The sequence below is a fragment of the Clarias gariepinus genome, chromosome 10, assembly GCF_024256425.1.
Source record: "Clarias gariepinus isolate MV-2021 ecotype Netherlands chromosome 10, CGAR_prim_01v2, whole genome shotgun sequence".
Taxonomy (NCBI): domain Eukaryota; kingdom Metazoa; phylum Chordata; class Actinopteri; order Siluriformes; family Clariidae; genus Clarias; species Clarias gariepinus.
Window position 1 is genome coordinate 15,693,111 of NC_071109.1, and position 15,240 is coordinate 15,708,350.

At 40.1% G+C, this 15,240-nt stretch overlaps 1 protein-coding gene across 4 annotated transcripts in view; it reads left to right on the forward strand.

Moving 5' to 3' along the window:
- diaph2 (diaphanous-related formin 2) overlaps window positions 1-15,240 on the forward strand; it is a 284,936-nt gene that overhangs the window by 227,464 nt on the left and 42,232 nt on the right. For 3 of the 4 annotated variants that reach the window (XM_053505652.1, XM_053505650.1, XM_053505651.1), the window contains one exon: window positions 3,170-3,409. In XM_053505652.1, the coding sequence (XP_053361627.1) occupies window positions 3,170-3,409 (240 nt within the window). Of the gene's footprint in view, window positions 1-3,169; window positions 3,410-5,981; window positions 6,314-15,240 lie in introns of those variants that run through there. The other variant, XM_053505653.1, reaches the window with a different exon arrangement.

The following is a 15,240-nucleotide window of genomic DNA, read 5'->3' on the forward strand; positions in this document are numbered from 1 at the left end:
TAACAGGTATAATAGAAGAGGACTTAAATCAGGCTGAAACATGGCATGTCTACATTGAAGTAAAGATATCAGGGAAGAAGAGAAAAGAAAAAATCTAACTTTTTGCAGGTTCTGTGCAGCAGTCATAAAGTATACATCCAGAAGGGCCTTGTGCGTGCAAACCAAATTTTACCGGATAACTGCACCTTTAAAAAAAACATTTATGCACAATTAGGTTCAATAGGCAAAAACACCCTTAAATTGTTTAAAGACAATCTCGAAGTCCATGCAAATTAAACTGAGAAATTCACTTGCATGTAGATTTCATGAATTTAGTGGCTGGCACTATTAAATACAATAATCTTTCCGTTATTTACATTTAGGCATTTGGCAGACGCTCTTATCTAGAGCGACTTACATTTAAAAAATAATAATAATCTCATTATACATCTGAGCAGTTGAGGGTTAAGGGTCTTGCTCAAGGGCCCAACAGTGGCAACTTGATGGTGTGGGGTTGGAACCTGGGATCTTCCGAACTGTAGTCCAATGCCTTAACCACTGAGCTACCCCTGGTCCCGTTATGTAAACAGCGGAGTCTAGCTAGATGTGCAGCCTAAGTAAACACCTTGGTCCACCATGGTTTTGCACATCACTCCAAACGCTCGCCATTTCCGCACAATCTCTGCAGATAAGTCTAGAAAGCAGCGTAATGTGGCACCTTTATAATTTACTGGCATTTTCTTAGCTGCTTACAAAACTGCCTCTTTTACCGTGAAACGTAGGACATGCACAATAACACTCCTCGGCGATGTGCTCGGCGTAGTCCAAGATGGAAGAGGGGCTCTGTGTGCTCCCTTAATCTCAATAGCAGGGCAATTTGCAAGGAGCTATAAACAAATTGGCAACATATTCTGTAAAAATGTAGTCTGTGTTTTTTTGCCCTCCGATTTCTAAGGAAGCACAACAATCCTTTTATACTACAATTTATTGCATCGACCACAGTTCTCCAAGTCATCCACCTTAACTTGAAATTGTTCCACATCTGAGTGCCGTGACCGTACCCCAAGTTTTCTACTGCAGAAATTCGGTGCTCAGCTGTATTTAGCTGGGTCTCAGAATTAATAAGTCATGCGGTAACAAATGAGTTTTCAAGAACTATAATACTATAATGTTCCTCAATACTGTCTAAATTTGTGGCAATTCATGCCTTTATGGTTCAACACTTGATGGAGCATCTAAGAAAACTAAGTCACTGATCTGTTTGTTTTTGTCACTTGTTTGCATTATTCACTGACATCTGTACAAAGGGAGCAAAACAGGATCAGATTGTGGAAGCACACAGTTCTTTTGCAAATGTAAACTTGAGGTTTTTTTGATGGAACAACAAATGTCAAACAGAGTAAAGCTGAATTATTGAGGTGGTTGTCTATGTGAAACTTTTGTCAAAACGCAAAGATGCATAAATGTAAGTAATTAAACATGTTTGAGTTGTCTTTGAGTGCTAATATACGCATAATTCCTTCTCTGACTTTGACTTATCCCTTTCCCCGTAAGACCTCGCCTCGTGTCCGTGCTTCATGGTGCTGCCCGTGCAAATAGGCTCGAACCCATTAATGTGCAAAATACCAAATCCCGAGCCCAAACCTCATTTAAATTAAATTAACAAATATTGTAAGTAAACAACAATAGCCCATGTTTAGAAATTCTTTCTGAGGTTGTGTTGGGCCGGTGAAAACTACACTTGTGACACAATAACAGTAATATTTTAAACATTTTGCAGGGTGCCATTTGGAAAAACCAGAGAATAAAGAACAAACCAGTTGTTGTGTCAAAAAAACCTAACCAGGTGTTAATTTGTAAATGACTCACTACATCTCATATGACCCAACATGAGCAACACAACGTGTTTAAAGTACCCAAAATAACCCAGAATTTTGACCCAGCATAAACCACCCAACGATGTGTTTACAGAAACAACACAGCATTTTTAGTGCGTCTTTTTTGAGTAATTGTAATGTTTTATTCTGAAAGTCTATTTTACCAGTTATTTCTATATTTAAAGTTTAATTTTTTTTTTTGTTTGAAATAATGATAAACTGATACAAACAGAGATAGGCAATATAACAGTTAATTCTTTGTAGAAATAAAATTATCAGCTAATGAACTTAAATGTCTGTCCAAACAACATCTAACCAATGTTTGTATTTTTGACTCATTATTATACAATAAATATCAATATCTCTGGTTCAAATTTTTCATTTTTGTTGTATAAAGTTCTCAGATGTGGAAATTACAATCACTGTAGTATTTCTTCGATACAACATATTGTTAAGACTTTTTTATTGACTTAATTATATTTAAAACTGCGTAGAGTGAAAAATGTCACTTTGCACCACCTGGCGGTCATTTCACGAATGACTTTAAAATGCAACTGATTTATTTTGACCGCTGCTGCTTTTCTGCGACGGTAATAAGCATTCTGGTTGTCCACCTACTTTACAGGGACATTTTCAGAACCATGTTTTCTGACATAACAGAGCTTTTACTTGTAGGAAGTGAAAGTGGCATACCTCACCACATTTGGGATTGCTCCTCATTTCTTTTCTTTAATGAAGGCCAAGACCAAGAATGAGTCTGAATATTTACTTCTGTTTCCTGAAAGTCTAAATAGGGAAAAAAAAATGCCTGCTTAACATCCTCATGACATTCTGGAAAAATAATCAAGTATACTTGAGATATCTAACATAATTTTTCATGGGTCACCACAATGCAAACCAAATGTATTAAAAGACTTAAAAGCTCTCAGAACCTGATTCAGCAGAACACTAAAGAAACAGGCAAGAAAATGTTAAATGTTGGAAGTTGTGGTTTTCATATACCACACAATATCTTCAGAAAATGGTGTACATCCTTGGAAAAGTTGTTTAAAGCTTACGTTTGTCAGAAGGCTAGTAATGATAGCAGTCAGTTAAAATATTTTTCTGATTAATATAATAACAGGAAACTGACAAACCACTGCCAATCTTGTGATGCCAGATCCCACAGCACACCTCCAGAGGTCTTATAGACTCATATGGGCATAATGTTTTGCATTGTAGTGTTATAGTAGATATGGGTATTTTGTGTCTAAATACACATTAGGTAAATTCCAACTGCTATTTCTTTTAAATGTAATTTTTTTTATTTGCAGATGAGCTCAGTCAAGCTATTGCGTCCTCGTCTAAATGGAATCCTTTTCAAGCTGACATTTGAAGAGCAAGTAAACAACATTCGTCCTGACATCATGAATGTCACTTTTGCATGTGAGGAGGTAAAGAAGAGTGAGGGCCTCAGCAAGTTCCTGGAATTGGTACTGCTTGTGGGAAATTATATGAATGCCGGCTCCAGAAATGCCCAGACTTTTGGGTTTAACATCAACTTTCTCTCCAAGGTACCATAATATAAATTCAAATTTATGTTTACCTTTTATTCTTTCAAAATTAAATTTATATATCCTAATAGAGATCCAAAAGTCATTACAATGACTAGAATCAAGCAAAAATTCGAAAAATACTTGATTTATAAGCATTTCACTGCATATTGTACTTTGTATGACTATATATGTGACAAATAAAATTTGAACTTAAATTTAAATTTGAAATTGATTGGTAGAAGGAATTCTTTGTTTAGAGTTGGAATTTACACCTGACCGTTAGGGCTATTTTTGTGCACGTGCTCCTTACCCCCTCCTCTCGCCTTCACACACACACCCGTGTTCCTCTCGCTTTCACACACAAACCCACACACACACACACACCATTCTCTCTCTCTCTCTCTAACGGCTTTGTCGCGATAAACACTAATCTGTCGGGACTTTATTTTTACTTTTTTTGTAAGATAAAGTGCAGATTAATTTGTTTTATTTTTACTTTATATTTTGTAATATTTTATGTATTTATTTTTTTGGGCTGTGGAATGAATATTTAAATTTTCCATTATTTCTTATGGACACATTTGCTTTAATTTTTGATATACGAGCCTGCTTTCGGAATGAATTATGCTTGCAAACCAAGGTTCCACTGTAAATTGTATGTATAGCACTTTTATCAATGGTTATTGTCGCAAAGCAGCATTACAAATTCATAAAAAAATTATGAATGTGTATGGATCAAAATGATCAGATTGTCCCTGATGAGCAAGCCAAGGATGACAGTGGCAAGGAAAAACTCCTTGGCAGTAGGAGAAAACCTTGAGAAGAACCAGACTTAAGAAGGAACCCATCCTCATTTGGGTGAAACAGATAGCATGAATTGTTTTGCAGTCAAACTGGGTGTTTTGCAGCTGGAAATACAATATAACAGATAATGTCTTTAAGTTAATGAGTTCAGACGAATTCCTGCAACATTTAGAGACTGGAGTCATATGTCCACAAAGAACTGTCTGAATTAGTAAAGGACAGGTCTTTATGGTAAGGTGGAATCATCCCCAGTCACCACACGCATCCCAGCATGAGTTGCTGAAAAAAAACCTCCATGAGACAAGTTTGCCAACCAGAAGCGGGGCACCAGAATCAGACAGCGGCAGGAGCGGCATGTGTAGCTCATCAGAAAGAGACAGAGAAGAAAAAGAGAGATAACAGTTAGGTACTGTATAGTCACAGTCACATAATGTATAAAGTAAATATATATTTAGTCCATAGTAAAAGTAGGCAGGACTGGCAGGACTATCTATTACAGCATAATTAAAAGGTAGAGCCTGAGAGAAACACAGACATGAGGACTCCCTGGGATGAAAAGCAATACATGCCAGTCACTACATCAACAAACCTGAGAGATCAATGAGAGTGGGGAAGACGGCATGAACATACCAGTTTACCATAATACTCTACATCAATTAGTTCCATAGGGCTGCTCGTTTCCATAAGGCATATTTATTGACAAAAATGTTTGGCTAAATAAATAGGTTTTTGGCCTAGACTTAAACTCTGAGACTATATCTGAGTCCCAAACATTAATTGGAATGATATTTCATAACATTGGGGCTTTGTAAGAGAATGCTCTGCCCCCTGCTGTGTTTTGTAATATGCGGTACTGACAAGCAGCCTGCATCCTTTGGTCAAAGGTGGCGTGGTAAGAGACTTGCAGTGCATTCAGGTACTGTGGCGTGAGACTGTTTAATGCTTTGTAGGTCAAAAGAATATGTAGCTACTTAGCTGTTATATGTAGCTGACAGGGGTTAAGGTTTCTTCATCAGTGGTTTAATAACTGCTCATTTTTAAGGGTTTTTGAACATACCCACTTGAAAGCGAGGGGCATGTCAGGAGTGGAAGCTCAGACACACAATGTCCCGCTTACAAAGAAAGTGTGAGGGTATGACTGTTAGAGAAGTGTGATTATTACTAATGCCACAATCTTGTGACATGAGCTCAGACAGGTGAACGGTAGTATTGTATGTGCAAGCTGGTGCAATCACAGCATAGAGTGATCAGGCTGGTATGATGGCGGTATTCAGTCCACCCCACCTTTTAAAGTATGTTCAGGCTGGTGCAACAACAGCATAGTGTGCTTTCCTTTAAAGTCTCCTGGGCATGGAGCATCACCCCTCTCCCTTGCCACTCACTTGTTCAGGTTGGTGTAGGTTGGCAGCTTTAGAGCGGCAGAGTGGACCCTTCTGGGCAGCAGCTCCCAGAGTGAAGCATGGGCAAATTAACTTCTCTTCTCTTTACTTCTCTTCATCACAAAAGCAACTGGTGCTTTCTTCACCACAAAGCAATCAGCACATTTATGTAAACAAAACATGGTGCACTGTCACTGTTTTTCTTACTACTCTGCTGATTTTGAATACCTGATTATTAAGTGCAAGTCCTTTTATTTACCACGTGAATTCATGTGCATTGTTTTGAAAGAAAGTGTATGTCCTCCTGGATGCTAAGGCTATTAACAGTCTATAGACACTGCATCCTGGCATTGCTTATATATTTTAATCGCTGAAACTTAAGATTTGTTCTGCCAAAATTCCAACAGAATGTATCCTGCTTCACCAGGAGACACAAAACTCTGGATCATGTGTGGCTAATGCTTACAGAGTCACACCTCTCCACCTCTCCACCACATCTGACAATCCTACCATCCTGAATTTTTCCGCTCCCCCAAGTACTCTCCAGGCATAAAATGTGTGAAACTTAAAATCAGGACTGTTAATGTCTGGCTGGATGGGGTTAACGCCACTCTTCAGCAACAGTTTTCACATACAGACTGGAGTGAATTTGCTCAAGCGACTAGTGACTTAGTCATGTACAGATCTGGCTATTAAGAACGCACGTTTCGAAAGAAGGGATCCCGCGGCTACATGCGGCCAGCTGTGAAAATGCCCTTCATTGTAGGGGGCAATTGTGTTTCAGTCTAAAGTATTGTGTGTCTACTGAGCCGAAAAGGTGTTATCTCTCTTAGGCGCCCATTGACAACAAGCGATAGAGCTCATAAACGTGTCAAGCTCAAACTGTAAATACTGATATGTATTTGTTTTTCATTTTCTTCTCTCCTTCAATAATAATACTTCTTTAACTGCGCTTTCTCCATTCAGTATTATTAGTAGTAGTAGTGCTCCGAATGTATTATTGTTATTATTATTGTAACACACCCGTGCCTGTGTGCAAAAGACTACAAACATGTATGATATGTTAGCCTAAAACATTTTTTTTATTGTGTTTATGCGCTTTCAATATACACTAAAAAATAAACACCAAATAATAAACACTGCCTTGTGCAAAGTGAAAGTGAGTTGCGCATGCGGATTTTTGATTAAAAGGCTGATAAATGTGTGCGCAGATATGAGCAGATTTATCGATAAAACTACAGACATAAAATGCAACACAAAAATATGTGCTACTCGCTGAATACAACGCGACAGCACGCAAAATCCCCTGACTGCGCTTTTTTCATTCATTAGTACTGTAGTAGTACAATTAAAATTGTTGGGTTGTTTATGCTGGGTCAAAATTCTGTGTTATTTCGGGTACTTTAATCACAAATGTTGGGTTACTTTTGCTATAAATACTAAAAGGGCTGCGTGATTAAACTCAATGCAAAAAACGGAAAAAGAAATGTCTCAGTTTCCTCCCTTTCGTTCCAGTATTTATGCAGTAAACTCATGGGTAAAAACACGATTATTTTATTTTATTTTTTTTTCAATTTTTCCCCCATTATTAGTCGTAGCCAATTTCTCCCCGTCACTAAAGGGCTCCTAGATTAGGGGTACTACTACCATTCAGCCGGGAGGGCGAAGACTATCACGTGTTTCCTTCCTTTTGCGCGTGGCATGGTTGTTGGTGCCAGACGGGACGGTCTGAGTATTTCACAATCTGCTCAGTTACTGGGAATTTCACGCACAACCATTTCTAGGGTTTACAAAGAATGGTGTAAAAAGGAAAAAAACATCCAGTATGCGGCAGTCCTGTGGGCGAAAATGCTTTGTTGATGCTAGAGGTCAAAGGAGAATGCGCCGACTGAATCAAGCTGATAGAAGAGCAACTTTGACTGAAATACCCACTCGTTATAACCAAGGTATGCAGCAAAGCATTTATGAAGTCACAACATGCACACCTTTAAGGCGGATTGGCTACAACATCAGAAGACCCCACCGGGTACCACTCATCTCAACTACAAATAGGAAAAAGAGGCTACAATTTGCACATTGACATTCAAATAGTAGAGTCAGAATTTGGCGTTAACAGAATGAGAACATGGATCCATCATGCCTTGTTACCACTATGCAGGCTGGTGGTGGTGGTGTAATGGTGTGGGGGATGTTTTCTTGGCACACTTTAGGCCCCTTAGTGCCAATTGGGCATTGTTTAAATGCCACAGGCTACCTGAGCATTGTTTTTGACCATGTCCATCCCTTTATGACCACCATGTACCCATCCTCTGATGGTTACTTCCAGTAGGATAATGCACCATGTCACAAAGCTTGAATAATTTTAAATTGGTTTCTTGAACATGACAATGAGTTCACTGTACTAAAATGACCTCCACGGTCACCAGATCTCAACCCAATAGAGCATCTTTGGGATGTGGTGGAATGGGAGCTTCGTGCCCTGGATGTGCATCCCACAAATCTCCATTAACTGCAAGATGCTATTCTATTAATATGGGCCAACATTTTTAAAGAATGCTTTCAGCACCTTGTTAAATCAAAGCCACGTAAAAGGGGCAAAAGGGGGTCGAACACTGTATTAGTATGGTGTTCCTAAAAATCCTTAAGGTAAGTATATACATATTTATATATACTGTGTATATATATATATATATAAAATGAAAATATTATGTATAAAGAAAATGTAAGTTATATTTTTGGTTTTAATTAAATTCTAAACATTTTAAGGGCTAGTGATGTAGACATTCACGCTATTTTTGGGGGAAGGGATTGGCTTGTACAGGCTACTTTACGCTGACCACACACACACAATTTCTCTGTGCAGATACACTGTGCTGGGAACAACTGAACATTAGATCTTTCATAATACACCTGGCCAAAATTAATATTTAGGCCTAAAAATTAGAGCCTAAAAATTAGGCCTAAAAATTAGAGAGGCCTGGACTCTCGGAGGGGGAATTATGTGAAAATGCTCTTCATCGACTACAGTTCTCCATTTAATACCATAATTCCCTCCACACTTACCACCAAGCTGGAGCACCTGGGACTCAGCTCATCAATGTGTCAGTGGATCTCCAATTTTCTGACTGGCAGACCACAGGCAGTAAGGATGGGCGGACATGTCTCAGCCTCCCTCACTCTCAGCACTGGAGCCCCCCAGGGTTGTGTTCTGAGCCCCCTGCTGTACTCTCTGTACACCCACGACTGTGTGGCCACTACCAGCTCCACCACCATCATCAAGTTTGCTGACGACACTGTTGTGGTGGGCCTGATCACGAACAACGATGAGACGGCCTACCTGGAGGAGGTTGGAAATCTGGAGAACTGGTGCCAGAGAAACAATCTCCTCCTGAACGTCAGTAAAACAAAGGAGCTGATAGTGGACTTCAGTACAAAGCAGGTGAGGAACTACCAGACCCCTGTCATCAACAGGAGCCCAGTGGAGAGAGTGGACAGCTTCAGATACCTCGGTGTTCACATCACGCAGGACCTGGCATGGTCCTGTCACATCAACACTGTGGTAAAAAAGGCCCGGCAGCGTCTCTACCACCTCAGACGCTTGAGAGACTTTAGATTGCCCTCCAAGGTGCTCAGGAATTTCTACTCCTGCACCATAGAGAGCATCCTGACGGGAAATATCACGACCTGGTTCGGGAACAGCACCATGCAGGACAGACGAGCTCTACAGAGGGTGGTGCGATCAGCTGAGCGCATCATCCGCATCGAGCTCCCTGACCTGCACTCGATCTACAGCAAGCGGTGCTTGACCAAGGCCAGGAAGATCGTGAAGGACCTCAGCCACCCCAATAACGGACTGTTTACTCTGTTGCGGTCTGGGAAGCGATTCCGCTCCTTGAAGGCCAACACAGAGAGACTAAGGAGGAGCTTCTTCCCGCAGGCGATAAGGTCTCTCAACCACAACCACGAACTAACACAATCTTTTCATAATTGATCAAATCTATCAATCTTTTTACATCCATGAACACTATGGACAATTACACGCTCACCTTCCTTCATATCTACACTACATTTTGTACATCTACATCCTGGACCATTGCACAAAGACACTTTAACAACTTTGCACACCTACCTTCACAACTACACTACATGTTTACGGTTACATCCTGGACCAGTGCACAAAGACACTTTCATAACCTCTGCACAAAGACACTTTGTTTTATGCATATTTGCACACCAGTACAGTATATTTCAATTTGTACAGTATATTTCTATTTTTATGCACATCATATTTCTATGTACAGTATATTTCTATTTTATGCATATCATATTTTTATTTTTAATTCCATTTTTTTCTAGCACATTTCTATTTTTATTTTTAGTTCTATTTTTTCCTATTTTAATTTAATTTTTTTATTTAATTTCTATCGTATTCTTTTATTTATATTTATTTCTTATTTGTAAACTTTAATTCTCTTTTAGGGTCAATAGCAGTCGTATAATACATTTCACTACATTTCGTACTGTGTATGTTTGTGTATGTGACAAATAAAATTTGAATTTGAATTTGAATTTGATTAAAAAGATGCTTTAAAATTCATCTAAAATTCAGTCATTGGCGCAGCCTTAACAAAAGGCAGCGTTTTGATCAAAAGGATGATAAACGCGTGCAAAAAAATGCAGACATGAAGGATTATACTCGACAAAAATATAAAGAATACGAATCATGTTTATAAGATAATTATTTATATAATAAAATTGTATCGAATAAGAACTTAAAAGCTATCTAAAAGCCAGAAAGACCAAATTTCTCATTAATTTACTGTAGATTAGTAGGTTACATTTTAAAAGTACAACCGCAAAAAAATTACAAACTGCATGTAATGTTGTAAAATATAAATAAAACAGTATTAAACACAAATATATGATATTGTAGTATATGTAATTAAAAATCTATTTACACGTGAGTGCTCAAATGTAAAGCAAATGCAATTATTAATTGTGTATATTAAACTTCATTCAGCCGTTTAAGATAGATGAAAAATAACCTACCAGCCTACTATTATTTTCTGTTCAAATTTAAAGATGCCCGTGCGTGTGTGCAAAAAGACGAAGTACAACACAAATACAAAAGTGAATAATGTTTAATAAAGTTAGCCTTATACAATATTGTTTCCAATGCTGAAGCAAACATGATTTTGTTTTAGTCTATTCTCTAAATACAACGCGACAGTGTACTCCATGGTGAAACCCACAGAAACCCTGTTACTGTAGTCCCCCTTCTCACCTTTCATTCACGATAGAAGTGAAGTTTTTAAACCGGTTTCGCTGATGGGGGAATTCGCAGGATTGGGGGTTTTAAAACAAATTAACAAGACCGAGCAGACGTCTCTACCTAAAATGTACATTTACATTTACATTAAGGCATTTGGTAGACGCTCTTATCCAGAGCGACTTACATTTTTATCTCATTATACATCTGAGCAGGTGGAGGTTAAGGGCCTTGCTCAAGTGTATTTCGTCAACAAAACATAAATAGAAAAATAAACATAAGTAGATATAAAATGTTTAATGGTAACAATTAAATCAGACTTCATAGTTGCATTTGATACTTTGAGTGTAATTCATAAATTTAGCGTAGTAAAAGTACCCTAGCATGAGTTAATATATACCTATATCAAATAAAATTTCATATTATACACACGCACACAAACACACACACATATATTTGTATATTCGTGTGTAATTTAATTCTCACCCAGTGAAGCACAACACATTTATTTAAATTCCTGAATGTTGCTTGCAGCAAGTCGCGACAGCAACACATGCCTTTAATGTGAGCTGAGATCCGAGATTGAAAAACTGACTTAGATTGTCCAATTTTAACGTTTTTTGCAGGTCACTCCAATCTCTAGCAGCAGCATTCTAAAAAGATGACAGGCCAAATACAGAAGAAGCCTTAGGAACTGTCAGCAGAATTAGGTTAGCAGAACAAGTGTTATACCCAGAAGAAAAAGAGTGTAACAATTCTTGTAAGTAAGGAGTGGACAAACCGATGAGAGCTTTGTAAATGACCATTTACCAATGGATTTTGCGGCGGGTAAACAATGAAGACTAGTTGAGAAGAATACAGTGATGAGTTTTGAAAGGAGCGTTTGTTATAAACTGGATGGCAGAGTGGTAAAGTTATTGTTCGTGGACATATAAGAATGCCGAGATGGTGGCATACTCCAGGATGGAGGTAGTAGGCTTGCAAAGGTTTAAGATGACTTTCTCATTTTCAGGGCACTTTAATGAGAGCTTCTTAGAGCAGATGATACTTAGTCTTTGGTTTAGGAAACTGCGCACTTTAGGGCTAGATGTTATTTGGACCAATAGAATCTACCTTGATCAGTGATGTTAAGTCTTATTTCAAGATGGGTGTCAGTGTCTTGTAGATAAGCGTTGATATCTTGGCTGCTTGGCATATGTGGCATGCATTCGTCAATATTTCTGGCGAGCTTGTTAAGGTCTTGTGGTTTGAGGCTGTGTGGCTAAAGGGAGCAGGTTCCCGGTCTTTTGCCATGAGTTAGGGTTCTTGGGGTGGGGTCAAAGCATCCCCCAGCACCCTCCAATCACTTTGTCCACTACGTGTCGGTCCAAGAACAAGGGACCTGGTCATGCTCAGCAGGGGTCATGAGTCATCATTGGTCTTTTCGAGAAGCTGTTCTGCGTACTGCAGCCTGTTGAAGAGATCAGCATAGTTTGCTTGACCTTGTTTCCTTTCATGCGTAGTAATTGCCAGGGTTTCTTACAGCCTGGTGATTTCCACTTTGTCTCGCTGTACTTCGTTCAGACACGGGACAAGCTGGATGACAATCTAAACTTCAAACCCCCTTTGCGCTGCTCCTGAGCTACAGCTACAGCTGTTTGATTGCTCGTTGTGCGCTTGTCAGTTCCTGCTGGAGATAGGCGGTGTGCCTGTCGCTCAGCTTGAGGGCGATGGTAAGTGTGTGACGTAGGGAGCTGGTTATCTTGACTAGTTCTTTGGAACTGCAGCGCTGACTTGAGTCTTGTCTCATAAAGCTCATTTAATTGTCATCCAGCTGGTCCTGTAAATTCTGGTGCTTTAGAGAAATTCAAATTCAAATTTTATTTGTCACATACACAGTCATACACAGTACGATATGCAGTAAAATGCTAAGACAACTGCTCGTAACCTAAAATAGAAGACTATAAATAGTAATAGGAAATAAATATGAAAATTAAAATATAGGGTAAATAAAACTAGGAAAGAATAAAATAAAATATAAAAACTAAAGTAAAAAAAATAAATAATTGTACAACAAAAATACACAATATAGAAAATATTTGAAGAATGTATTAAGAAATATAAAACAATAAGAGCAGCTGAACGGGTAGGTATATATTTATGTAATTTTTGTGTGGAATGGTGTTAGAATAGATATTAATGAAAAAAAGGTAATGTCCAACGTTTGTGCAATCTACATATTTAAAGTGTCTAGTGCAGTTTAAAATATGCTTAAAAAGAGATTTATTTAAAGTGACTTGTGACAGAGTGATATGATAACCACCAGGTGTAGTTGTGCAGTGGCCACTAGTGTAAACGAATGTCCAGAATGTCCAGTGTGTGTGTAAACTCTGCGCTCAGCTGATCGCACCACCCTCTGTAGAGCTCGTCTGTCCTGCATGGTGCTGTTCCCGAACCAGGTTAAGATGTTTCCCGTCAGGATGCTCTCTATGGTGCAGGAGTAAAAGTTCCTGAGCACCTTGGAGGGCAGTCGGAAGTCTCTCAAGCGTCTGAGGTGGTAGAGACGCTGTCGGGCCTTTTTCACCACAGTGTTGATGTGACAGGACCATGACAGGTCCTGCGGGATGTGAACACTGAGGTATTTGAAGCTGTCCACTCTGTCCACACTGGGCTCTCGTTGATGACGGTGGTCTGGTAGTTCCCCTCCTGCTTAATGCTGAAGTGCACTATTAACTCCTTTGTCTTACTGACGTTTAGAAGAAGGCTGTTCCTCTGGCACCACTTCTCCAGATTTCTAATTTCCTTCAGGCAGGCCATCTCGTTATCAGAGATCAGGCCTACCACGACAGTGTCGTCAGCAAACTTAATGATGGTGGTGGAGCTGGTAGTGGCCACACAGTCATATGTGTACAAAGAGTACAGCAGGGGGCTCAGAACACAACCTTGGGGGCTCCAGAGCTGAGAGTGATGGAGGCTGAGACATGTCCGCCCATCCTTACTGCCTGTGGTCTGCCAGTTAGGAAGTCGGAGATCCACTGGCACATAGATGAGCTGAGTCCCAGGTGCTCCAGCTTGGTGGTGAGTGTGGAGGAAATTATGGTATTGAATGCAGAGCTGTAGTCGATGAAGAGCATTTTAACAAAATTCCCCCTTCTAGTGTCCAAGTGAGTAAGTGATGTGTGGAGTAGATGAGAGATAGCATCGTCTGTGGAACGATTTGGACAGTAAGCGAACTGTAGTGGGTCGAGGGTGTCTGGTAGTGAAGAAATTATGAAGTCTCTGACCAGGCGTTCAAAGCACTTCATCACTACTGAGGTGAGAGCTACAGGGCGATAGTCATTGAGTAAAGCAGGATGAGGTTTCTTCAGGACAGGAACAATGATGGACTCTTTAAAGCATGTGGGGATCACCGACTGAGATAAAGAGATGTTGAATATCTCTGTGAACACAGGTGCTAGCTGGTCTGCGCAGGCTCTGAGGATACGACCTGAGATGCCGTCTGGTCCTGCTGCTTTCCTGGTATTTACTCTCTTAATGGCTCTTCTCACGTCATACTCGGTGATGATGAACGTGTTTACGGTGCTGGCAGTGTCTTCCTGTCTGTAGCCGTTACCGCCGCTAGCATTAGCATTGCTAGCGTCTTAAGCTGCAGCCTCGAAGCGAGCATAGAAAGTGTTCAGCTCATCTGCCAGAGTCGCGTCCGTCATACCGGATGTTGGTGTTTTATAATCCGTAATTGTCCCTGCCACAGGCTCCTAAAGTCACTCTGTTGGAGCTGTGACTCTAGTTTTCTCCCGTAGCGCTGCTTCGCCTCTTTTACCGCCTTCCGGACGTTGTATGACGCAGCCTTGTACGGGTCCATCTCCCCCGATGCGAGTCCCATGTTGTAGGCAGCAGTGCGAGATCTCAGAGCGTCGCGGATGGTTTTAACCACCCACGGCTTCTGGTTGGGAAACGTTCTAATAGTCTTTTTTCCCACGGTATCATCCGCAAGTTTTCCAATGAATCCCACAACCGCTTCCGTAAACATGCTGACGTCATCATCAGAGCTGTTTCGGACCATGTCCCAGTCTGTCATCGAGTGCGTCCCGCGGCCACCGATTGGTCTGTCCAGCGCGCGACCTCCCTCTGAACCGGAACTTCCTGTTTCAGCCTTTTCAATATACATTTTCAATATACAGTGGGAGCCACGTCAAACAGCCATCTGGAGCTGACAGGTCCATGACAGAACCATGACAAGCCCATGCTGACAAGCACAATCTGCACTGGCTGTTTTTTAAGCCAGTCTGTGTGTGTGTGTTTGTGCCGGTGTTCAATCGAAAAATGCTACCCATCGAGTTGTGCTACATACCGTATCTGCGCATGTAGCGTAAATCGATAGACTCTGCTATCGAATTGTGCTATGGTAGCATTTTTCG